At 42.0% G+C, this 25,683-nt stretch overlaps 2 protein-coding genes and 2 long non-coding RNA genes across 7 annotated transcripts in view; 2 read left to right on the top strand and 2 right to left on the bottom strand.

Moving 5' to 3' along the window:
- The first annotated feature begins 424 nt into the window (after nt 1-424).
- Nucleotides 425-9,735, top strand: LOC138980362 (uncharacterized). 4 transcript variants are annotated; one of them, XR_011460302.1, is made up of 4 exons: nt 425-607; nt 2,186-2,301; nt 2,887-3,029; nt 7,427-9,735. It is a non-coding gene; the product is annotated as an uncharacterized lncRNA (long non-coding RNA). The 4 variants fall into 4 exon arrangements; XR_011460303.1 differs by having other exon boundaries at nt 597-677; XR_011460304.1 differs by lacking the exon at nt 425-607 and adding an exon at nt 1,236-1,562.
- Nucleotides 2,714-11,735, bottom strand: LOC138980363 (uncharacterized). Its single transcript, XR_011460305.1, has 4 exons — nt 11,478-11,735; nt 10,122-10,232; nt 8,311-8,379; nt 2,714-7,505 (listed from the first exon to the last, which is right to left on the bottom strand). It is a non-coding gene; the product is annotated as an uncharacterized lncRNA (long non-coding RNA).
- Nucleotides 11,736-13,770: 2,035 nt separating this feature from the next.
- The window catches only part of LOC138980361 (protein FAM167B-like), a 40,152-nt gene continuing 28,239 nt past the window's right edge, over nt 13,771-25,683 (bottom strand). The window contains exon 3 of the mRNA XM_070353231.1: nt 13,771-14,274. Coding sequence (XP_070209332.1) covers nt 14,020-14,274 — 255 coding nt within the window. The 3' untranslated portion in view covers nt 13,771-14,019. The remainder of the gene's footprint in view (nt 14,275-25,683) is intronic.
- On the top strand, nt 19,052-24,873 carry LOC138980360 (uncharacterized). Its single transcript, XM_070353229.1, has 4 exons — nt 19,052-20,486; nt 22,319-23,086; nt 23,623-23,703; nt 23,860-24,873. Exons 1-4 carry the CDS (start codon nt 19,715-19,717, stop codon nt 24,702-24,704), a joined length of 2,466 nt encoding a protein of 821 aa, XP_070209330.1. The 5' UTR covers nt 19,052-19,714; the 3' UTR covers nt 24,705-24,873.

Genomic DNA, 25,683 nt, shown 5'->3' with positions numbered 1-25,683 from the left:
GTCCTCATAAATAGGTGATTGTTACGGAAAGGTGAATTATAGAGAAAAGAACTTGGAGGCATTTTCTGGATATAGCCCCCGCTGCAGCAAGTGACATTATTTGAACATTTTTCGATTTATTCAGTGTGGCGAAGAGTTAAAGATAGAGTCTCCACGCCGCCATCTTGGAGAGTTTTTTGCCGAATTGGGCCGATTTGAAGAGTTTGAGGAATCTAGTGTACCTTAATTAAGACGCACCTGGCTCGGTTTGCTCAATAAAGCACCAGAAGTATGCTAAATAATTAAATCAAAATGAGTAAATTGGCATTTGGTCGCGACCGAGCTCTCCACCATTTGAAGATTAAAATTGGCCGTCAAGACTGGTTTTCGTCGCCTGTGCTCGCCGAGACGGCTGCTGTCATGACAACTGGCAAAAAATGGCCGACGAACCGGACGTATCGCAAAGAGCTAGTTCATTTCTCAACGAAATTGAGTCCAGAATGAAAAGGAAACCAATGACAGAACCTGAACGGAAGCGACGCAGACGACAAACTACAGCAGAACGCAACAAGCGAACCATATTCATAGGATATCAATGGGAACGATGGATACAGGAGGCTGTAAAAGTGTAAGTGTAACCGTTGGCGTTGGGGCACTGAATCCGCCGATGAAGCGCTCGCAGAAATCCTGCTAGATTTGTAAGTACTGACGACAATCCAAGTTCTTGTTGTGTAGATCTATACTTTTTCCTGGCCGAAGCCTCATTACATTTTTAATCAGTAATGCTTGCTGGTCCTGCCATTTCACGAAAATGGACCAGCCACTGTTTGTATCCATGTGCACTTTCGTAAATTCCGTCACTTGACGAACTCAGAACTGTCATTTTCTTCACCGCGATACACAGTTCATTGCGAAGATCTTCCTCAGTAAATCGTTCAGATTCCACGTACGATTTGTTGTCAAGAAACAACTCAAACGAAAGTTTCAAATCAAACTCATCATCCTCCATCTTGCTTGTCGAAGCACCAAAGTACTGTATCGATGTAATGAATGCTTGATCAAGCGAGCGCATGCATACGTATTTTTTTTGGCTGTGGCGGCTGATTCTAGTTGTTATGTTTTCGGAACACAAAGTGATGAATTCTCAGTGAACGCACTAACCCCAGAGAGTAGGGCCCGCTTTGCTAGTGACACGCTAGGGTCCGCGCTATACTGTTAGGAGGGGGGGGGGGGGGGGGGGGGGGGGGGGTGGGTAACGCCAAGAACCTATCGCCAGGCGAGTCTAACATCACTTACACATGGCTGTGCTTTGTGTACACGGGTGTCTGAGACTGTCTAGCGCCACCATTGTTTCTGTTGCTATTTATAAACTATGACGTGGACATCATTTGTAAACATTGCCGAGCAGGATTTGTGCTCGGAACAGCTGATTCTGTGACGGTGTGCAGCCAAGAGGCATATTAAAGTGAAACGGGAACAGTCATGAGGATGCAGACAGATTTTCAATACATTCATCATGTTCTCTTTTAGAAAATTAGAACAAAAAATAACAAGAGGAGAACTTCGAGAAGTAACAGGAGAATGTACGCAACAATAAGCTTTATTTTTAGGGGGATGGGTGTGTGTTGGTGTGATTGTTCCTTTGTATATTTATCATTCATTTGTGTTTATACAGTGGATCCCACTTTTATAAGACCCCCCACTTTCAGACTCCTTTGACCTTCCATTTTAAGACATTGTTTACTCAGAATTTGTTTTCATAACCTCGTTAATTTACTCCCATTTAAAGACTCCCTCCTGTTCATGAACTGATTTTCTCAGATTTCATACTCATAGATCACATTCCTGTACTTATTTTTCAATATTTTTCCAGTGAGGTAAGCTGTATATAAAAAGGAATATATTACTCCCTACTTCAATACTTGTATACATTTGTCAAATTATTCAGCCAGGAAGGTGTTACAATCTTTTGAGAAGTTGGCAGGAGGCGCTCCATGCTTTGACTGAAGGAGTTCTGTACCTCCCAACTATTATTAAATAAAATAGCAGGGGGCCTAAAATGTAGTCATACGCTCTTCATGGTTTCTTTGTGTAAATCATGTGGAGAAAATTACATCTTTACATAGCGTATGGTATGTTATGTAATGTGTATGTGCACAGATGCATATTTTCAAAAACTCACACATACCTTTTTTTCATTTACCAGTTACTATGCGAAGACACAAGAACAGCAATCTTCTACATCTATCAAGGCAACTGGCGGACGACAACCAGTGATGCAGGAGTCAGATGTTTCTTAATTTCATCTGTAGAGGAGTCGGTGTAAGTCAATAAATCTATAATTTGCACATTGCTGTCTCTGAACCAAATGAAATGGAAGAGTGAATGATGTTTTATTGTGTGTGTGTGTGTGTCAGAGTGTGTGTGTGTGTGTGTGCCTGTGTTTTCATTTGTTATTTAGACTATGTAATTAGTTTCAAAGAAATACATGCCGTAGAATGAGTGCAGGTGAGTGGTCATATTTTTAATTTGTTTAGTTTTCTATCAAGATCATGTGTATATAATATTTATTTGTATAAGCAAATCGGCCGGGATTGCATAAGCTGCCATTGGTTTGAAAATAACTTGTCTCTTTCTTTATTATTGCGTTTTTGCGGAGAAACAAATGGTTACAGTTAGAGGACAAGACAATTATTATTATTAATAAATGAAACAACAAATGCACACAAATATACTCAATTGACAAGAGCATTGTTCAATTTTATTTGATGTAAATCTCAAGACCACAGCCACACATTCTCTTTGAACAGTTCAAGGGGGAAAAACATGAATTTAGTGTCTGGATTCAAAATGTCACTGTTTGAGAGATCTCAATAACCCAGAGCCATTGTTGTATTACTTCCACAGCTGCACCATGTTGTCAATGAGCACTCTTGGCTGCTGTCCTATGACCAGGGACCTAGGGTATGCAGTCATGGAGACCTGCTTTGAAGGCTCTACAAGATGAGCAAATACTTCCTGAGAAACATCCCCAACTACTGAAATTTCAGGTACATATAATAACAGTTTTTGATCAGCAAAAAGGACACATTGTAACTCTTTCAGACTTGTTAGACTCGAATAAATGATAGTTCAAATTAAAGTTAAAATAAACATCAGTTCAGTCAAATTGTGGAAACTGTTAAAAAAATGTGAGTTGCGGGATAGATTGAATAAAAACTCTAAATGTAGAAAGTCTAGATAAATACAAAGAAAAAACATTTTTCCTGTGCTTCTTCAAAAATTCAAAAGCAGGGACTGTTCAAATTTGCTATGCTCTCTACCATCATCCTGAACTCAGGTCAAAATGAGTTCAGCTCATTCTCTCCCTGACAGGATGCCTTGAGTTTCCTTGTCTGGCAAGGAAACCGATATTTTTACATATTTAGAGCTTTATGTAATGTATTATAATTTACTAGTAATACCCGTGCTCCGCACGGGATTTTTTCTTCTTCATTAATTACAGAGTTAATTATGAATAAGCAACAACAAAAACGTGTTCAATGTGCAATGGCAAGCGCCTACAGAACAAAATGCCATACATTTATTGGGAGAGATAAAAAAAAAAGGGCGCAGTGACAACAGTAACATATTAAATTTAGAAGTAATTGCGACAAAGTTACCCAAAAAAAGCGCTAGCACACACAGAACAACAAAATGTGATAAAACATCAAACCTAAGAAAAGGAGCGTTCAATGGGCAATGAACTGCAAACCATTTACACAGCAGCAAACATGTGACGCTTTCTGAAATTTCGGTCAATGTAGTGATATTTTCTTTTTACCCGGCTCGGCGCTTGAATACACTTTCTTTGTTTTCTTGCATAGCTGCTCGCCATTAGTAATGCAAGAATCTACAGCTTGGTGAAGACAGACAGTTACGAAGGAAAGGCTAAATGCGGCCAAACAAAAAAAGTGGCTACATTGACCGAAATCTCAGAAAATATGACACATGGGAGTGAAACAAACACATAAACACAGCATTAAAGCCCTGTCCAGACTTGGACGCCGTTTTACGCTCTATGCGCCGCAGGCCGTTTTGTGCGTCGCGCGGGATTTGCCGAGTGGCCACACATCGACGATTTTTTTCACAACGCGGTATCAGTGGAGCGGGTCACCTGACAAGAAGGTTCAGTTGCATTCGACTGCCGCGCCGCGAGCAGCTGACGTCATCGCTCTGGTTTGCTCTGATTGGTAAAATTTCCGTCGTTCTATGTCTGTGTCATATAAATTAGAACACGCGCTATTCTTCTGCAAATAACGCTTCGCGATCATTGCACGCTGCGATGCGCCCAACGGGGCCGTTTTGAGCATAAGTCAAATGTGGACAGGGTCGGCCGGGAGTGTCTGGACGGGCCTTTAATGAGCAAATAGTGTGCACAGTACAAAAAAAAGTTTGACACATTAGCAAATAGGAATGAAAAAGTAACCCAGTGGTAAATATACAGTGGGTTCTGTGAACAATAACAAATCATATAATTGGGAAAGAATAAAACAGCGTTAAATTGTGCCCTTTTCTTAGATTTTCAGTCAATGTGGACAGTCTGAAAATTCAATCAAACACTTCAGCAAACATGTGAGTGAAAAATAAAATGTTAACTCTTACACTGGTGCAATTCTGTAACACATGTTACATAGCCACTGGTGAATTAACAGAGAGAAAAATAACAAACAAACAAGAAAAGCAAACGCTCGATCGAGTCACTTTCGCAGTTCTGAATATTATATGAGGCATCAGATGGACAGGAAGAAATTGCTATTCACAACACAATACAGATGTAAATAATTTGATGTAAAGAATAATCCTATAAAGTTTGAATCAAATCCGATGAATAGTTTCAGAGATATGATATTTCAATTTTTTTCCTTCAAGACATACCTGTGACCTTGAAAAAGGTCAAAGGTCACCAAAGCAGACGTCAAAGTGTAGAGGTCACTGGGAGTCACGTTCACATAAAATTTGAGCCCGGTCACTTTTATAGTTTCCGAGAAAAGCCCAACGTTAAGTTGTGTGTTGCCGAACAGAAAAGGCTAGTTATCTCCCTTGTTTTTCTGATAACGTTCGTAAAAGGCTACAGATGTAAATACTTTGATGTAAAGAATAATCCTACAAAGTTTCAATCACATCCGATGAACTTTGTCAAAGATATAAAATGTCTAATTTTTCCTTTGACGCTGACCTGTGACCTTGAAAAAGGTCAAAGGTCAACGAAACCATCGTTAAAGTGTAGAGGTCATTGGAGGTCACGACTAAACAAAATACGAGCCGGATCGCTTTGATAGTTTCCGAGAAAAGTCCAGCGTTAAGGTGGTGTCTAGGGACGGCCGGCCGGCCGGACGGCCGGACGGCCGGACGGCCGGCCGGCTGGCCGGCCGGACAGACTAACACTGACCGATTACATAGAGTCACTTTTTCTCAAGTGACTCAAAAACGGTCATAATATTATAGGTTTTCGCATACATGGGAGGTAATCAGAACCGACCAAACAGACTCAGCCAGTAGCGCGACATGTGTCGTGACAACCAGGTGACAGTATACCTAAAGTGTCGCGACAACCAGCCTCAGGGTTAAAATGTGAAATTGGTTCTGCGTTCTGCGAACAACAAAATGTTTACACATGCATTGTGCACAGAGAACAAAAGTTTACAGATCACCATGCATATATGGCATTATGATGGTTAGGCCTGAAGAAATACATTTGCTTTTGTTTAATATCTCTCTTGGGCTGCAAGCCAGCACAACATAATTAAAACATTTCATTTGCCGAATCAGCGCCACCAAAACTGATAAATAGGACTAAGCATGGAATATTCATTGCAGGGGCTCTTTTTTATTTGTCATGCTGTGTGACACACGCGTTGCAGTTGTCACCGTGTGTAGAGTTTAAGATGATGTGATTCCTATTCTTATAAAGACAAAGTCGATCTCCGTTACACCCCGCAAAAATGTACATGATTGCCCATATGGTCTTTGTTGATGTTCTTTGTCTCGTGACTTTATCGATATGTCGCAAAATGATTCCACAAAATTCAAAACAGGGATCAGATTTTACCCGCAACTACTGACTCGAGTAAATAGTGTGCACAGTACAAAAAAAAGTTTTACACATCAGCAGATAGGAATGAAAATGTAACCCAGTGGTAAATATACAGTGGGTTCTGTGAACAATAAGCAGATTGGAGATAATGATTTTTCATGGTTTTTTTTGGTAATTTATAAATTACAAAGGAATTGATATGTAAGACAGTTTCAAGCGAGCTATTTTTCGCGGCTGTATTTACTGTGCAAACAACTCTAAATATGACAAAAGTGTCACGTGATAATCAACCGTTTGGTTTCGCCGCTCACTGGAGCAGACGATTTTTTCTGTAACCAGTTGACAGTGATGAAACCATATATTACGGTCTCCTTCCGGCAGCAGTCCCAAAATACAAAACGTCTCTTTCCGTGGCTGTGTCAGTTTCCAATGCGACACTGTCATTGACACTGTCATTCTTGTGACGCTTGTCGCGTTTTCACCTGTTTTTGACCGAAACGTAGCACAGGATGCCGTTGAAAAGCCAAAGGTCTTCAGCTTTTGTTGATCTTTGGCAGGCCTATTAGTTTTAATTCGGTGGCATAATTCAATGCGCTTCGTCAAAATTTCTTAAACTGAAACCAAAAGCAGACGCAAGACTTATAGTCAGTTGGAGTTGTCTCCCGTACTCCTAAACTTTAGTGTGCTGCAGACGGTTGTACCCAAACGGCTCATATCGCAAACGGTTTGGAATTCCCAAAAACGCAAGATCAGCACTACACGACTTCAGTGCACCTGTAGGCGAGAGTGCTCGGTCAATTTTGGACAATGTGTATCTTGAATGGAAAATATCGAATATCACGCTGTCCGAAGGAATGGTGTTCTTATCGGAGAATGACAGCGCTCAGTTCAAAACGATAGGACATCAGACCGCCATGCTGCTATGTGAATCGGACATTTGAGCCTTTCAATCGGTCTATGCCTGACGCCTAACGACATCCCTGCCTAGGTTAGGAAAGGGGGGAGAAAATTGCTAACGCCCTGACCCAGGGTCGAACTCGCAACCTCTCGCTTTCGAGCGCAAGTGCGTTACCACCCGGCCACCCAGACTGGTTTATGTGATTTTTCTTTGGGGTGATCTAAACCTACGCTCTAAATTCACCTTTTCAACATGCATGACTTTTGACACAACTCTGTACTTAGCACAGGCGACCAGCATATATAGCCTGTGTACTGGCCAGCTGGATCGGTACATTTTTTCCTTATGGCCTACACACATTATCTGGCTATTTGGACTCGTTCTCCCAAATAACCATATTTGCACAAAATAAATTGTCTGTAAGCAGCATAGTGTTGTGTTTTATTGATGTCTCCCTCTTCTGCTTCTTCCAGGACGAGGGCGTCGCTTCTCTGGGCCCAAGCAAGTGAAAGGAAACTCTCATCCAGCACCAACCACCAGTGCATCGAAATCCTGGAGTGTAAACAGAAAATCATCTTTCAGTGACAAAACTTGATTCAGATTTAAACATTAAAATTGTTAAAAAAGATATGCACCAAATTTAAGAAAATTGGAGAAAATAATGAGAAAGAAGAAATTGTAATTTATGTAATAGAGCATGTCTTGGTGTGTGTGTGTGGGGGAGGGGGGGGGGATATACACCTGTGACGGTACAGGCTTTCCAGTATGATAGAACAGAGTTGAGGCAGGTATATAAAACAGAAAGCAATTTAATATAGATTATATCGAACACAGAAGAAGAAATGTACATGAGTGATGACACTGGTTAGTAAAACAAGACTGTCCTGGGACATTGTGAATATTTGTGTAGAGGCACCTGTAACATATCTTTAGCTTCTTGGAATGAATTGCACATGATTGTCTCTTGAGACACATATATACTATATGTCACCCTCTCCTTGAAATAATCTTCTAATACTTGATTATTTAAACATGTTGTTTTGCATCATATCCATTTTGTCAGAGGCGAGTTTTGCCTCATTTGTACACATTTCTCCAAGACATTTGAATTCTGGTACACCTTTCCTTTTCATAGCTCGTGCCCAGTGTACCCATGTACTGTACAGAAACCCTCTTTTTTATGCCCCCTTATTTGTAAGGTTACTTTCTCTGATTTATGTTTATAAACTGTTATTTTAACCCTATTCTCAGACAGAATTATTTCAGAGTTTTTTTAAAAATATTTTTATTGTGGCAACTGTCTGCTTGCACTTGCAGAGGATTTAGAGCAAATCTCACACAAGGATTAGGTACTTACTGTCATAAGGCCAACATTCAGCTTCACCAGGGCTTGGAGTTTCTCCTGGCCTGGTTCCTGGATAAGTTTCTGGAAGTGGAAAGATTGTTATTTCACTTCTAAATCAGTCAATACCCATTTTTACAACTATGCCTGCTTGAACCAGGCATAAACGAGTCATAACACACCACTAACCTGAACGATGAGCAAAACTTGCAAAGTATTTCTTATGAACAATGGTGTGTTTTTTAAATTTTAAAATGACTATTTCAAAAGAAAAGAAAGTACAGTTTTGTAAAGCACATTCATTTTTTTATATTGACAACGTGTGATTTTTCACACTTGCTTTTTATATTTAGTCAAGTTTTGACTAAATATTTTAACATCGAGGGGGAATCGAAACGAGGGTCGTGGTGTATGTGTGTCTGTGCGTGTGTCTGTGTGTGTGTGTGTGTGTGTAGAGCGATTCAGACTAAACTACTGGACCGATCTTTATGAAATTTGACATGAGAGTTCCTGGGTATGAAATCCCCGAACGTTTTTTTCATTTTTTTGATAAATGTCTTTGATGACGTCATATCCGGCTTTTCGTGAAAGTTGAGGCGGCACTGTCACGCCCTCATTTTTCAACCAAATTGGTTCAAATTTTGGTCAAGTAATCTTCGACGAAGCCCGGGGTTCGGTATTGCATTTCAGCTTGGTGGCTTAAAAATTAATTAATGACTTTGGTCATTAAAAATCTGAAAATTGTAAAAAAAAATAAAAATTTATAAAACGATCCAAATTTACGTTTATCTTATTCTCCATCATTTTCTGATTCCAAAAACATATAAATATGTTATATTCGGATTAAAAACAAGCTCTGAAAATTAAATATATAAAAATTATTATCAAAATTAATTGTCGAAATCAATTTAAAAACACTTTCATCTTATTCCTTGTCGGTTCCTGATTCCAAAAACATATAGATATGATATGTTTGGATTAAAAACACGCTCAGAAAGTTAAAACAAAGAGAGGTACAGAAAAGCGTGCTATCCTTCTTAGCGCAACTACTACCCCGCTCTTCTTGTCAATTTCACTGCCTTTGCCATGAGCGGTGGACTGACGATGCTACGAGTATACGGTCTTGCTGAAAAATGGCATTGCGTTCAGTTTCATTCTGTGAGTTCGACAGCTACTTGACTAAATATTGTATTTTCGCCTTACGCGACTTGTTTTTTATTGTTTGTAAATTTTACCTCATCTGATGTTCTCATATTACATCTAGCACATTTTCCCTTGAAACCTTAAACAATTCAGAGGAGAGAGTTTTGTTACAACCTGTACTTGTGTATTTCCTCACAGGATACATTCCATGTAAATTATAGGAAAGTATTCTGATGAATGTATAATAACAATGAATGGATCATTTTAATGACAGCAAAATAAACAATGATGTCACAAGGGTGTTGTCTATTGCATTTCTGTGTGTCTCACTATGTTATCAGGAAATTTTTTTACAAAAGGCATTCTTGCACGTAAAATTATATATCACACAACTGTGGTATATTGCTCTTCAGAGGAAACAAAATGTTGGTGGGCCCTTTTGACAGACAGATGCACAGCACACTTCTATCCTTGCCATAATTATAACTGTGAAATCCCCATTATACTCTTCACCCAAGAAAATAATATCTTCTGTTATTGTCATCAAAGTTCACCCTATTATTTCTTATATAACTATTTGTGCAAGTGCTATTGTCATTCATGATTCTGTGTATACATGCGTGTGTGTGTGAACCCGTGCATGGAAAGTACTAGGAAAAGGACTAAAACTAATCCTGATTTACCTTCAAATTGGTTCCTCAGCAGATCACTTTCTGTCCGCACCTCTTCCTCTCCTGCCGCCCTCTAGCACTAGTAAGGACAGCATGTTCTGCTGGAAGCGAAACTTCCATAGCCTAGACGGAACGAGAAGAGTTTACAGTTCTCATACTTCATCCTTACTCAATTTACAGTATCTGTATCAAACCTATTATCATCAAGAAAAGCTCACTTGACTTTGAAGAGCATGATTCATTCTCTATCGACTGCCCATTGAACAAATAAAATTCAGCTCTCATAAGCTTTACTAGTGCGAGTAGAATTTTTGCTTTTAAAATGGGTGTGATAATTAGTATTTTCTGTTCTACTCACTCTTGCAAGCAAAGCACACTTTTACTTTTAGTTTACTGTTGTGTTTATTCCAGTGGTATGAATTGTAGCTAAAAAAATGCATCTATATATATATTATCAAAAGAGTAACAGTGCAAATGCAGAGTCTTATAATTATTTCAGAAGGCAAGTCCTTGATTTTCCAATCCATGATCTACACACATTCACTGATTGAGCTATCGCCGTATCGGAAAGACGTCAGCCAAAATTAACTTCAGATTGGATGTTTCTCCACGAATTTCAAGCGTTACAATGATCCAAAGTTCGATCAGCAGCACTTTGGAGGGGAGGGGAAAAGTCAGTATTAAGTTTGTGTGGGATAAACCATATGCAAAGCCGGCTGACGTCCTCGTTCTACTGCCTCTAGTAGCTGAAAACAAGTGATCTCATCGGCTACCAGTAAGTTCGTCACACGGTAGATTCGTCACGGGTGACGAAGTTACCGGCAGGGTGGGCGGGTGTTTATGCTTAGAGCTTATGCTTTCAGATGTTTGATTTGTGGGAGAGATTCAAGATTCACATTTTTAAGAGAGAGAGAGAGAGAGAGAGAATGAAAATGCCATTTTATATTGTGTACTTCACCTACTCAAAGAAAAAAGAGATACAAAATAAATACGCACAACATCACATATGCTCTGTGAAAGGATAGAGAGAGGGGGAGAGAGAAAGAGAGAGAGGGGAGAGAGAGAGAGAAAGGGGGGGGGGGAGGTGCAAGGTTGTATTACCATTACATAACAGCCGCGCTCGGACTACTGTGGCGAAGTTACTGTGGCGAAGTTACCGGGGACCGGTGACGAATCTACCGTTTGACGAACTTACTCAGTTACTGGTATCCATCTCATCATACCAACCAAATGGTTCGAAATGACTCGCCTTACAGATTTCTTTGCAGTCCTGCTGGGATCAACCTTTACACTAATACTGACTGTTGTATTGAAAGCCCTATTTGATTATAAACAACATTTCCTGTGGTCTACAAATCCGACACTTACCTGGTCAGTCTCCAATTCGTCAAAACGTTCCCTGATAGTCGCCATGTTGTCTCGAATCAAGGGACATCACCCACGGAACACATCACAAGAGTGCATTTTCCTTTGATATTACGACAATTGATTCAACTTCCCAAACTTTTAATTCTGCAAAGTTAAGTTTGTCCTTCTGTGTGGTAACATTATTCGTCACGCAGAATCTTATGGTAAAGCTTTTAGGGCGATCTGAAGGCCTTTTACTGGCGGAGACTATATCTTTAAGCTTACACGGGTCTAAATTTAGCTATTTTCAACTTGGTCCTAGATCCTTTGGGGTGGTCGTAACAGGCAGGTGGCCGCTTGGAAGAGGTGGCCGCTTTAAAGAGGTGGTCGCTATGAACAGGTGCTCGTTGTGGAGTGGGGGTCGCTATGAACAGGTGCTCGTTTTGAAGTGGGGGTCGTAATGAACAGGTGGTCGCTGTGAAGAGTAGTTTGACTGTGATACCAGAGTTCAACTCCTGGTGAAGGGGTAAGAACTGCGCCTTTTGCTTGGCTTGGAAGATATAAGTCATGTTCTTTAACATCGTATACACAACAGAGAAGTTGCGGCATCACAGAAGGAGGCTGAGGTCCCGAACACGAAGTCAGTTTAACGCGCATTCAAACCTCGCCATCACAGTTCAGAGTTGTTAACTTTGAAGCAGTCTTTCCACCTAACGCACTTGCGAGCATGTAAGGCTTGAAAACGTTCACTCAGCATGAAAGTGCTTGCTGTTCTCTCGTTCACTCAGCATGAAAGTGCTTGCTGTTCTCTCAAGAGCCAGGAGATGGGTTCCGCATCACTTACACTTACTCTTGTTGCACATGTCATATGTATATTCATAGCGCTTTGTTCTTCAGATTTCACTGACGAAGTCACGCAAACATCAAAACAGTGATTATCAGAATTATCAGATGCTAATAATCAAATCACCGGAATTCTGGCTTCGCCACCAGCACATATCTGTTTCTACATCTGTGCGTTTGCAGGCTGGGTGAAGACTCCAGTTGCAGTGAAGAAGAAGAGGACTGTTCGCTCGTGAATGGCGACAGATGACGTCTATCTGTTTCATGGAGCAATATACACGTCAGGGATGGAAGCTTGTCACAAATGCCGCTATTGTCATGAGATGGCAAGCAAATTTCGCGACAAAACATTTGTCAGAAAACTCACTTGCAACAATGCAAGAAACACTGCAGGAGTTGGTACTTCAGTGTCAGAAAACTCACTTGCGACAATGCTAGCCGTTTTTGCAACACAGAAAGTCTACTTTGCGACAGAACATGCAGAAACCTCACTCGCAACAATGGTATTAACACTGCAGGGGTTGACACATGTCGCAAGTGAAACATTGCAAGTCGATTTTGTGATAAAAACATTTTTCACAAACCTCACTCGCACCAATGCTAAAAACACAACAGACATCGTCCTGCAGAGATGTGCCGTGCCCCCCCCCCCCCCCCCCCCCCCCCCCCCCCAATACCCTGTTCACTTCGATCCTCGCAATCAACACGTGTAAACTTTGCGCGCTAAGTTTAATCCGGATCACCCGAGCTGCTTGAGCGGGGTGTTGTTCAGCATGTAGCTAAGAAGGTCACAGGCTTTCAACCTCACAGAGCTATCTCGCCAGCTTCTTCAAAAGCTACACTTTGAAAAAACCGGTTGTTTTTTCTGGCGATAGGTTAATTGACCTCAGTACCTTATATAATTTGCCCTGAGAAAGTTTGCTTCATTTTTTGCTGAATTCATTTAACAATGTACACCACCCTGTCGCCCACCTATAAAAACCGCGCACGGGCTTTTTCTCTCTCATTCGGCTTCTTTAACACTTTGGAGAAGCCGGCGTTTTTCCTGGTAATATGTTGACCTCAGTATCAATTCGCTCTGAGAAGGTTTGCTGCCTTTTTATTCTGAATTCATTAAGAAAACAGGGCCGGATCGGGGGGGGGGGGGGTTCCTGGGGGGGGGGGGGGTACCTGGGGTTCCGGAACCCCCCCCCCCCCCCCCCCCCCCCCCTGGCCATCCAATGTACCTCTCAGAGAGAAAAAAAAGTGTTGAAAATGTGTAATTTTGATTCCCAATTGCAAGGAAAGACCAAAAAATGACCTCACAAATGCAAAATTTTCTCGGCTTCTGGGAGACTTTGCCCCCCAGACCCCCAGCGGGGCATTGCCCCTGCACCCCACCGGGGCCTGGGCGGCCCCTGGACCCCTGCCTTCAGTTGGACCCCCCCCCCCCCCCCCCCCCTCAAACGAACTTGGTCCGGCCCTGGAAAATGACACCACTGTCGCTCACCTCTGAAAACCGAGCAGGCCGGGCCATTTCTCTCCCAGCCGGATTCTTCAACGGCTACACTTGGGAGAAGCTGGCGTTTTGGCTGCGTTTCAACAAAACAAAAACTTCCCTCCGTGGCCGCTGCAGCCACTGACGACGTGTAACTTCTAATTTCACCAGGCTGGCGTTTCTTCGGAGACAGTTTGACTGCAGTACCAAATCGCTCCGAGCAGGAACCAAATAGGACTTTCATCAACACGTGGAAAACCTTCTCGCACTGATGTTCATTCGAGTCACTCCCAGCTGCTTGAGCGGGGTGTCGTGCAGCATGTTACTGGGAAGGTCAAGGACATCGGAAAGTTCCTCCTGCTCCTCCAGATCTGATTGGAGGTCGTCCAGCAGCTCTCGGTGCTCCTGGCAGCTTCTGCGCAGGCGCAGCTGATGAATGTCGTGACGTAGGCTGAGCAGCTGTCTCGCCAGGTGCTGGTCCATACTCTGCATTTCTTTCTGTGTGGAGAGACAAAAGTAGAGGTTACCGTAAAATCTCTAGCAAACGCCCAGTATCTAGCAAACGCCCACCCCCCACTTTTGGCCAAAAGTTGTGCAGAGGGGTCAATACCTAGCAAACGCCCACCCCGGTTTAAAGAAAACAAGTTTTAGGACAGTCGGCCTCCTATATCTACGATTGGTGCACACTGTTCGATGATTCTCCTCTTTTTTGGGGGGTGGGGTGGGGGGAGGGGGGGATAAAATTACGTCATGTCCCACAGTGAAGTCGTTCAGTGACGTTTTTTAATGAGTGTTTAACACTTCTCTATGTTCAGCCATGCCGAAGCACAAATCCTTTACAGTGACATACGCTCGTACAAACTAAAAGCCTTTAAATATCTTGAAAACGAAGCTGCAGACAATGTTTCGGTATGTGCCCGCGAGTTTTCTTCCAGAAGAAGCTGAGAGTGGAGACGACAGTGAAGACGATGATGTTGACTTCGAAGGACTAGAATGAGCCCACGATCATCAACCCTACCAGATCTCCAAACAAGAGAAGAAACTGTGTTTGTGCTGACGTCAGTCCGAGAATGACAAGAATCAAGGTCACTTGCATTGTGTTGTTTTTTTCTTCTTTTTTTCCAGCAAAGATTTATTTGTGTAAACACACGGTGTGTTTAATTTTCATTAAAATTGCATAAATCACACGATTGTACCAGTTTATTTCTCTCGTGAAAATGTGATGACACGTTATCTTGCAAAGGGGTGGATACCTAGCAAACGCCCACCCCCTACTTTTACCCGAAATTTGTGCGGAGGGGGGGGGGGGGGGGGGAGGTGGGCGTTCGCTAGGGATGTTACGGTACAATCCGAATCTCAGTGAGTAATAGCAAGAGCTAGATGTGGCACTTTTCAGCACGTGTTCGAGAACGTGTACGGGTAACGTCATCAAATCTAGTTTTTACGTCACGCGTTTGCCAATATCTACAGTTTTGGTGGGAGCAAAACAACGTATGATTTGGAACATTAGAGAAAAAGAGTGAGTCACGAGTGACGCAATATCTACACGTACGCACAGGTCTTTGCTACACGTTCGATCATCTAGAACTCTGTAATAAAGGCCCACTTTGCTACACGTTCGATCATCTAGAACTCTGTAATAAAGGCCCACTTTGCTACACGTTCGATCATCTAGAACTCTGTAATAAAGGCCCACTTTGCTACACGTTCGATCATCTAGAACTCTGTAATAAAGGCCCACTTTGCTACACGTTCGATCATCTAGAACTCTGTAATAAAGGCCCACTTTGCTACACGTTCGATCATCTAGAACTCTGTAATAAAGGCCCACTTTGCTACACGTTCGATCATCTAGAACTCTGTAATAAAGGCCCACTTTGCTACACGTTCGATCATCTAGAACTCTGTAATTAAGACCCACTTTGCTACACGTTCGATCATCTAGAACTCTGTAATAAAGGCCCACTTTGCTACACGTTCGATCATCTAGAACTCTGTAATAAAGACCCACTCCGCCTCGTAAAATCAGTTCGCCTCGCCGTCTCAGATCTGTTCAGGCATTTACTTGGGATGATATCATCCCTCTACTTGTTCACATACCCACAATCAACATGGGATGATATCATCCCTCCACTTGGTCACATACCCACAATCAACATGGGATGATATCATCCCTCCACTTGGTCACATACCCACAATCAACATGGGATGATATCATCCCTCTACTTGGTCACATACCCACAATCAACATGGGATGATATCATCTCTCCACTTGGTCACATACCCACAATCAACATGGGATGATATCATCCCTCTTCTTGTTCACATACCCACAATCAACATGGGATGATACCATCCCTCTACTTGGTCACATACCCACAATCAACATGGGATGATATCATCCCTCCACTTGGTCACATACCCACAATCAACATGGGATGATATAATCCCTCTACTTGGTCACATACCCACAATCAACATGGGATGATATCATCCCTCCACTTGGTCACATACCCACAATCAACATGGGATGATATCATCCCTCCACTTGGTCACATACCCACAATCAACATGGGATGATATCATCCCTCCACTTGGTCACATACCCACAATCAACATGGGATGATATCATCCCTCCACTTGGTCACATACCCACAATCAACATGGGATGATATCATCCCTCCACTTGGTCACATACCCACACTCAACATGAGATGATATCATCCCTCCACTTGGTCACATACCCACAATCAACATGGGATGATATCATCCCTCCACTTGGTCACATACCCACAATCAACATGGGATGATATCATCCCTCTACTTGTTCACATACCCACAATCAACATGGGATGATATCATCCCTCTACTTGTTCACATACCCACAATCAACATGGGATGATATCATCCCTATACTTGTTCACATACCCACAATCAACATGGGATGATATCATCCCTCTACTTGTTCACATACCCACAATCAACATGGGATGATATCATCCCTCCACTTGTTCACATACCCACAATCAACATGGGATGATATCATCCCTCTACTTGTTCACATACCCACAATCAACATGGGATGATATCATCCCTCCACTTGTTCACATACCCACAATCAACATGGGATGATATCATCCCTCTACTTGTTCACATACCCACAATCAACATGGGATGATATCATCTCTCTACTTGGTCACATACCCACAATCAACATGGGATGATATCATCCCTCTACTTGGTCACATACCCACAATCAACATGGGATGATATCATCCCTCTACTTGGTCACATACCCACAATCAACATGGGATGATATCATCTCTCTACTTGGTCACATACCCACAATCAACATGGGATGATACCATCCCTCCACTTGGTCACATACCCACAATCAACATGGGATGATATCATCCCTCCACTTGGTCACATACCCACAATCAACATGGGATGATATCATCCCTCCACTTGGTCACATACCCACAATCAACATGGGATGATATCATCCCTCCACTTGGTCACATACCCACAATCAACATGGGATGATATCATCCCTCCACTTGGTCACATACCCACAATCAACATGGGATGATACCATCCCTCTACTTGTTCACATACCCACAATCAACATGGGATGATATCATCTCTCTACTTGTTCACATACCCACAATCAACATGGGATGATATCATCCCTCTACTTGTTCACATACCAACAATCAACATGGGATGATATCATCCCTCTACTTGTTCACATACCAACAATCAACATGGGATGATATCATCCCTCTTCTTGTTCACATACCCACAATCAACATGGGATGATATCATCCCTCCACTTGTTCACATACCCACAATCAACATGGGATGATATCATCCCTCTACTTGTTCACATACCAACAATCAACATGGGATGATATCATCTCTCTACTTGTTCACATACCCACAATCAACATGGGATGATATCATCCCTCCACTTGTTCACATACCCACAATCAACATGGGATGATATCATCCCTCTACTTGTTCACATACCAACAATCAACATGGGATGATATCATCTCTCTACTTGTTCACATACCAACAATCAACATGGGATGATATCATCTCTCTACTTGTTCACATACCAACAATCAACATGGGATGATATCATCCCTCTACTTGTTCACATACCAACAATCAACACCCTGACTGCTTGCTGTGATGAGTTGCAATGTTTTTAGGAATTAATTTCCGAAAAAGGCACCTGCGACTTGAACGTGTTTAATTCTTTATAAAAAAATTTAAAAAATTAAACAAAACGCTCTGCACAGAGAGCACACAGGCTGTTCATTGTTGGTATGTGACCAAGTGGAGGGAAGGTCTTATCCCACGTAAAGCCTGACCAGATTTGACACGGTGATGCAAACAGTTTTCACGAGGCGTAGCGGGCCTTTAATCGATATAAGTTAGCCAATCATGAAAAAGGCGAGCTTCAGCGAGAGATTTGTGTCACGTACACTTGAACTGAGCTCTGCAATAACGAAAAGGGTTACCTCACAAGCCAGAACTGCACCCTATGCGCTATCGATGATTTACACACACACACCCACACACACATACACACACACACACACACACACACATACACTCACACACACACACACACACACACACACACACACATACAAACACACACACACAGACACACATACACACATACAAACAAAAAGAAATTCCTCCGAGATAGGAAAAACACCCCCGTCCTTACCATTCTCACTGCCACCAACTGAGAAGGCACTGCTAACAAGTGTGGTTAAAATAAGTTGATTGAGTGGACAAAGAGACAGGCGGAGAAAAAGACAAATCAATATAACTCTTTCTGTAACACCTACTGACCGCATTTTTTGTAAAAACCGTCTCATGTATATAATATAAAACATGCTCAGCACGTGTGGATTAAATAGAGCTGAATACCCGGCTTGAGTGGCGCACTGTACGCCGGCTTCGAACCATGGACCCGTCAAGCTTAGGTCCCTTCCAGACTCGTGGAATGGGAACAGCACGAACATGATTCAGGGGCCATAATGCCATTCCTGATCATATCATGTCGAGTCCCATACTTGTCGTTAAAATTAATATTAAAAGTCCTACGGTTTTGAGCCATTAAGGACTTGAGTGTTACTTGTCGACGACGCCCTAGGTACCACATCACAAACAGAACTGTGCAATACACAGGTGTTTTCTACAGACACACTCAAACACACACACACACACAGAGAAGCCATACATATGTCACAGGGGAAACTAGAATTCAGTAGGATCCGGAATCCTACTAGTAGAGACTGGAATCTCAGTTTCTACTAGTAGATACTGGAATTCCAGTCTCAACTGGACTTTTTCAAGTTCAAACTGGAATTCCAGTATCTACTAGTAGATACCGGAATTCCACTTACAACTGGATTTTTTCCAGTTGAAAGTGGAATTCCGATATCTACTAGTAGAAACTGGAATTCCAGTTTCAACTAACAGCCAGTTCATGTTGGAATTCAGTTTAAATTGGAATTATTTGAAAACTGAAAAAGAAACTGGGATCATATCCACAGAGAGGGTTCAACTTGAAAACAAAGCTTAGATGTGACAATGACTTCTTCACGTGAATCTGAGTTGTTGTTGCAAATAAAGTGACCAATGTTCTCCAGCCAGAGTAATATGGAAATTGGAATTATTTGAAAACTGAAAAAGAAACTGGGATCATATCCACAGAGAGGGTTCAACTTGAAAACAAAGCTTAGATGTGACAATGACTTCTTCACGTGAATCTGAGTTGTTGTTGCAAATAAAGTGACCAATGTTCTCCAGCCAGAGTAATATGGAACAACCGAGGCCCTTCTATTCACAGTGAGTCTTGATCAGTTGATCAGAGTGAAGTGTCAGTGACAGACAGCAGTCAAGATTGAAGATGGAGTCCGAGTCAGAGGATCAGAAAACTCTGTTTTATTCTCTTTTAGAAGCACACATACGGAGTCTTGATGACAGCAAACGAGAATGTTTCTGCATTGCCCAAGAGAAGTACACAAAAATAGTGAAAGCTCTGCAACTGAACAAGGGCCAGCAATGTCCAGAAGGTGCCAAATTCAAGTACAGGTGTGCAAAGCATTATAAATTACAAGTTGTGGGGGCAAGGACAATGCTATGTTGCCAGAAAACCAACTGCCCGGTTGTGACCAGAGAGGAATTGTTTGCGACAATTGCGCGATGTCACGTTCATGTTGGCCATGGGGGAAGGGATAAAACGTGGGCGGAAATCAAAGCAAACTACGCAGGAGTCCACCACTCAGCAGTCAGTGTGTTCCTGAAGACCTGTCCCAGCTGCAGGCAGCGCCAGGTGGTGAAATCACTTCCATCTGGAAAGGCAATGATCAATCTGTCTTTTCTACTCAGAGTCCAAATCGACCTCATTGACTTCCGCAGCAGGCCTGACAGGGACTTTAAATGGATCCTGCATGCAAGGGACTGTTTTTCGAAGTTTTCTTGGGCCTATCCCTTGGAATCCAAGACTGCAGCAGAGGTAGCAGGTCATCTGTTCGACCAATTCTGCACCTTTGGACCACCACGCCTCCTGCAGAGTGACAATGGCAGAGAATTCACGGCGAACGTGATACGTGAAGTGTGTGATCTGTGGCCTGGAACAGTGATCATCCATGGACGCCCAAGACATCCTGAAAGTCAGGGTAAGTGTTCGTTTTTATTTGTATTTTTTTCAGAAATGAAAATTAACCCTTACAGTGCCTACAAGACGGGTATACCCGTCCTGCACTCTAGCCAGTTAGAGAAAACATTCTTGTCGAAGAGTGACCATGCATTGAAACACCCCGGCAGTGAAAGGGTTAATGAGGCAGACCTACCGGTGGTAACATGTTTTGTCTGTTGCATCTGTCAAAAGATAAACATTCAGCTTTTTTCGTAATCGGATCATTTTTCACATTTTACTGACATTGAATTGAAACACCCCGGCAGTGAAAGGGTTAATGAGGCAGACCTACCTGTGGTAACATGGAATATGAAACCGAAATTTAACGCAATAGGTCTAATCTAAAATTTCCATAGTGGTGATTGTGATTGTGATTTTTTTTTTTACTGGCGGTATAACAAGCTAAAATGGGTATGAACTGAACCGCTATGATGTCCAGGTTTTGAAAACTAATGTCGCAGTTGCAGCACTTTAGTACAACATGCTAGATTAACCCCTTGTTACCAAAACCAGGAAACTTTGAAGTTTTCACTCATTCCCCTAGTTTTGGAAAACGGCACTTTGAATTTTAATTTAAAAACATATTATGAATCTGTTTGACTTCCTTGACCTTTACAGATGTATTTTAAGGCATTTTGAGAAGGGATTGCGTTATTAAGACTGGGAATATATCAAAAGTATTAAAAAAAATTATGGAATTTGAGCAATATTTGGTAAAACGTTCTCATCACATCAGTCAAACTATGGATTAACATGGATAAATAGATGTTATTTTAACCGTCTGGGGGTGTAAAATTTGAAAAGTGATTTTGGTGTGCCTCAATTTTACATAAAAGTCCAAATTAACCTCTTGTCTGTGAAATATGGAAAAAATGCCATTTTTCATTTTTCCAACTTATTTTTTCTTCAAAATTAACGATATGTTATCCAACGTTACCGATTTGGGTCTGTTTGATCTCCTAAGCCTGTCTAACTGCATTTAAAGTGAAATACACAGTGCCATTTTTAAAAATTAGGGGAATGAGTGAACTTTTCAAAATTTTGACGTTTTGGGGCAACAAGGGGTTCATTTGGCATGTTGTACTAAAGTGCTGCAACTACATCACTTTTCAAAAACTACACACCATAACGGTTCAATTGATACCAAATGGTCGAAATGGTCATGGCACTTAAAGGGGTATGAAAGACCTAAACCGGAAGTAGAAATCTTTGAACGGCAGCTGATACATTACCTTATCAACTCTCATTATCCAAAGTTTCAAGCCTGTAAGTCCAGTATTACTTCAGAAACATCGGAAAACTCAAAATCAAATTAAACAATTATTATCCGGAAGTGGTCCTAAAGGCTGAATCTTATCATCCCATGTGATGGGAGAAGCCTGGAAGATTCCAACTCAATGTCCGACGCGAAGCCACACTTCCCTTTTGATAATAAAACGTTGTTTTTTTACCACTTCCGGATAAGGATTGTTTATTTTGATTTTGCGTTTTCCGATGTTTCTCAGCGAATACCAGGCTTTCAGGCTTAATTTTCTGGATAATGAGAGTTCATAGAGTAATGTATCAGCTGCCGTTCAAGGAATTCTACTTCCGGTTTAGGTCTTTCATACCCCTTTAATGGTACTGTGACAGTACCATGAACCTTTCGATGAATGATACACTCGACTTCTCAAATTAAAACTGCTCTAGCAGCTTTATAAATCAGCTTTACAACCTGAAATATGGGCTACAGACATAGTGCAGTGGCCTAGGCTTGAAAAGGCCTCTATTTAAGGTGACAGTATCCAACTGGGATTGCTTCACTGTGTGCAGGGTGCATTGAGAGGGGGAACGGAGACCTACAATTGAAACTAGGCAAATGGATGGATACCAATGGCCCACAATGGAGCAGGGGATTAAAGTCTGTGGTTCACTCAATCAACACATCAGTTTCAAGTGCAACTGGGACAACACCGTATGAACTTGTATTTGGTCAGAAACCACGTTCGGACCAAGCTGTTTGGGAGGAATTTGCAGCTCAGGGTATTGTGCGTGAAGAAGATTTGCCAAATGATCTGCTTGTTATGCTTCCCACAATGAGGCAGGAAGGTGCAGTCGTGCAGTCAGTGAGTGAGGAAGATGCAGTCATTGAGTCATTGAGTCAGGAAGGTGCAGTCGTCGAGTCATTGAGTCAGGAAGGTGCAGTCGTCGAGTCATTGAGTCAGGAAGGTGCAGTCGTGCAGTCAGTGAGTGAGGAAGATGCAGTCGTTGAGTCATTGAGTCAGGAAGGTGCAGTCGTCGAGTCATTGAGTCAGGAAGGTGCAGTCGTCGAGTCATTGAGTCAGGAAGGTGCAGTCGTTGAGTCATTGAATCATGATGGTGCAGTCGTGCAGTCAGTGTGGCTGGACAATGTGGGGCGTGTAGTTCTGAGTCAAGAAGACACAGCCGTGAGTCAGAGAAGTGCAGTTGTGCAGTCAGGGAGCCAGAGTGACATCAGCTGCGAGGACGACGAGAGAATCACTGTGTGGAGTGAAGTGGTCTTTGATACAGTTCTGCAGCCAGTCAACAATTCTTTGCCAACTCCCGGACCTTCAACTGCTGGTATGTGGTATGCTTCTATCTGAATTGGTTTTAAAAATCTTGTGTTTTAGAGATATTGGCCATGCAACCATTGGACTAGTTGACGCCCATTACTGTATTAGTCGTATTAATAGGAGTAACATTCCATTACATTAACCCTTTTGCAGCCATAACAAACTAATGATGAACACAATTTTGATAATGATAGACAATGCAGGAGACGGGAGGTGCACTGGCAAGGGTTAATGACTCTGGGGATTAATGGCAGATTTGATGCAAATACAACTACAGTTCATTTGTTTCACAGGTGCTGACCGTTCTTCAGAAGCAGTCAACTTTCAAAAAAAACTTTCCTGTCAAAATGGGTCAAGTGTATGTTTTTGCAATGAATTATTCAGAATTTCTTCCTGTATCACTTCAATGTCGAAACACTAGTACACAGTGATTAATGTGTACACATACATGCCACATTATCATGTCACATTTCCCAACAGAGAAGAAGAAGAATGACTGCAAATGTCTGTTGCAAATACAACTGCATTTTATTTGTTTCACAGGTGCTGACCGTTCTTCAGAAGCAGTCAACTTTCAGGATCCTCTCGGACCTTCTCTCAGCACTCCTGAGCAGCATGCCACTGGTAAGTTTCTTCACACTTCCCTCAACACACTTTCAATGTGCCATATTTTCTATCAATTTATAAAGACTAGTTTGAAGATGTTAACAGGTTAACCCTTACACCACCTTTCTTGGTTTTCACACCAGCGTAGACGATTTTAATTTGTTTGTTTCACAGGTGCTGGTGGTTCTTCTCTCGGCATTGTAGAAAACGTGGATTCACCAAGTACATCATCTACTACCTGTACCAGCCACAAGCGAGGAAAGGAGTATCTTCTTTTGAGCGACAACGTCATCGTTTGTTCTGGCACAGAGCACACAAATCTTGACGTTGTGCATGGTGTGAAAGTGACTAAAACCACTCATGCTGTGTTTTCTGTTGACGAAGTGTTCGTTCCTACACATGTGCCTACAATTGCCAACCCTATGAATGAACCATTAGAAGTAGGACAGTTTGTGTTGTGGAAACGCACTGCAACAGTGCAAAATGAAGAAGGGAACACGGCTCACAAGGAGAAGCGACTTGTTGCCAGAAATAACTATTTGAAGGCTGCCAGACGTCAAGACACGAGGTACCAAAAGAAGGTAAAAGACGTGACCCAATCATTCCAAAACGGGCACACTGTCGGAGTGAAAATCCACAGTGCCGACAGGACCAACACTGACGTGCGGCTCTTGACCTGCAAGATTCTGGAATCAAAGATGAGGGGCGGTGATTCTGTCTATCGGGTGTATTGCCCGACTGGAATTGTTAAAAACTGGTTTCGGGGGGTGGAGCTTGTGGACATGAGCAGTGTGGTCCTCCCACATCTCAATGTGGTAAACCCACAGACTCTTAAGGAAGTGTCCCTCATTCAAGCCTCCAGGTCATCAACTGGTTGGCAAAACCGTGGAGCTGTCGCCAGGTCCGTCTGTACGTGCACAGGCGCGTGCATGACAAAGAGGTGTCCGTGCAAAGATGCCAAACTTGCATGTGGCACCAAATGCCACCCGCACAGCAAGAAATGCAAGAACATGTCCTGAAGTTGTCTGATGTGATTTTCATTGATTTGACTATGCAGTTTGTGGTGTTGGGTCTTTTTAAACAATGGATTTGCTTTCAATAAAGTAGTCAACTGTTCATTTTAAACAAAAAAGAAACTACATTCATCTCCATCGCGAAATTCCAATTTGAACTGAATTCCAACATGAACTGGCTGTTAGTTGAAACTGGAATTCCAGTTTCTACTAGTAGATATCGGAATTCCACTTTCAACTGGAAAAAATCCAGTTGTAAGTGGAATTCCGGTATCTACTAGTAGATACTGGAATTCCAGTTTGAACTTGAAAAAGTCCAGTTGAGACTGGAATTCCAGTATCTACTAGTAGAAACTGAGATTCCAGTCTCTACTAGTAGGATTCCGGATCCTACTGAATTCTAGTTTCTACTGTGACATATATATATCTAGTTTCTACTGTGACATATATATATCTATATCTATTGTATAAATATATAGAGATAGATGAGAGTGTATTTTTCGCGTGGCTATAAATTGATTCGACCTTTGCACTTTTACAGTGAGGACAACTTACGGGTCCAAGGAAAGCGTTCTGGACACTGCGATGACCTTCTAAAAATAATAACAGAACGCCGGGAATATCCGAAGATGCCTCTCATATCGTAGTGCACCATACGAAGGAAGGGAGGTAAACGCTGAAAACATGGAGAAGATAAGGAAGAGTTATGCGTAGTTGATCCCCCCAAAAAACCAAAATCCACCAATAACTCCCTAACCGTGTGTTTGACTGGTCCCAATTTTTGTAAGGACCGTCTCAGAAATGTATCGAACCTGTTCACCAAGTTTGGTGACGATCGGTCCGTTCATTCTTGAACTGTAGTTGATCCCCCAAAAAAACCAAAATCCACCAATAACTCCCTAACCGTGTGTTTGACTGGTCCCAATTTTTGTAAGGACCGTCTCAGGAATGTATCGAACCTGTTCACCAAGTTTGGTGACGATCG

This window comes from Littorina saxatilis, linkage group LG11, assembly GCF_037325665.1.
Source record: "Littorina saxatilis isolate snail1 linkage group LG11, US_GU_Lsax_2.0, whole genome shotgun sequence".
Lineage (NCBI taxonomy): Eukaryota > Metazoa > Mollusca > Gastropoda > Littorinimorpha > Littorinidae > Littorina > Littorina saxatilis.
The sequence above is the reverse complement of the archived record's forward strand: the minus strand, read 5'-3'. Positions and strand labels throughout refer to the sequence as shown.

What these genes read in the sequence shown, in the direction of transcription:
- LOC138980360 (XM_070353229.1), top strand. Translation starts at nt 19,715, where the DNA reads ATGGAGTCCGAGTCAGAGGATCAGAAAACTCTGTTTTATTCTCTTTTA. An exon ending in TCCCGGACCTTCAACTGCTG is followed by an intron (nt 23,087 to 23,622) that starts GTATGTGGTATG and finishes TTTGTTTCACAG; the next exon opens with GTGCTGACCGTTCTTCAGAA. An exon ending in TCCTGAGCAGCATGCCACTG is followed by an intron (nt 23,704 to 23,859) that starts GTAAGTTTCTTC and finishes TTTGTTTCACAG; the next exon opens with GTGCTGGTGGTTCTTCTCTC.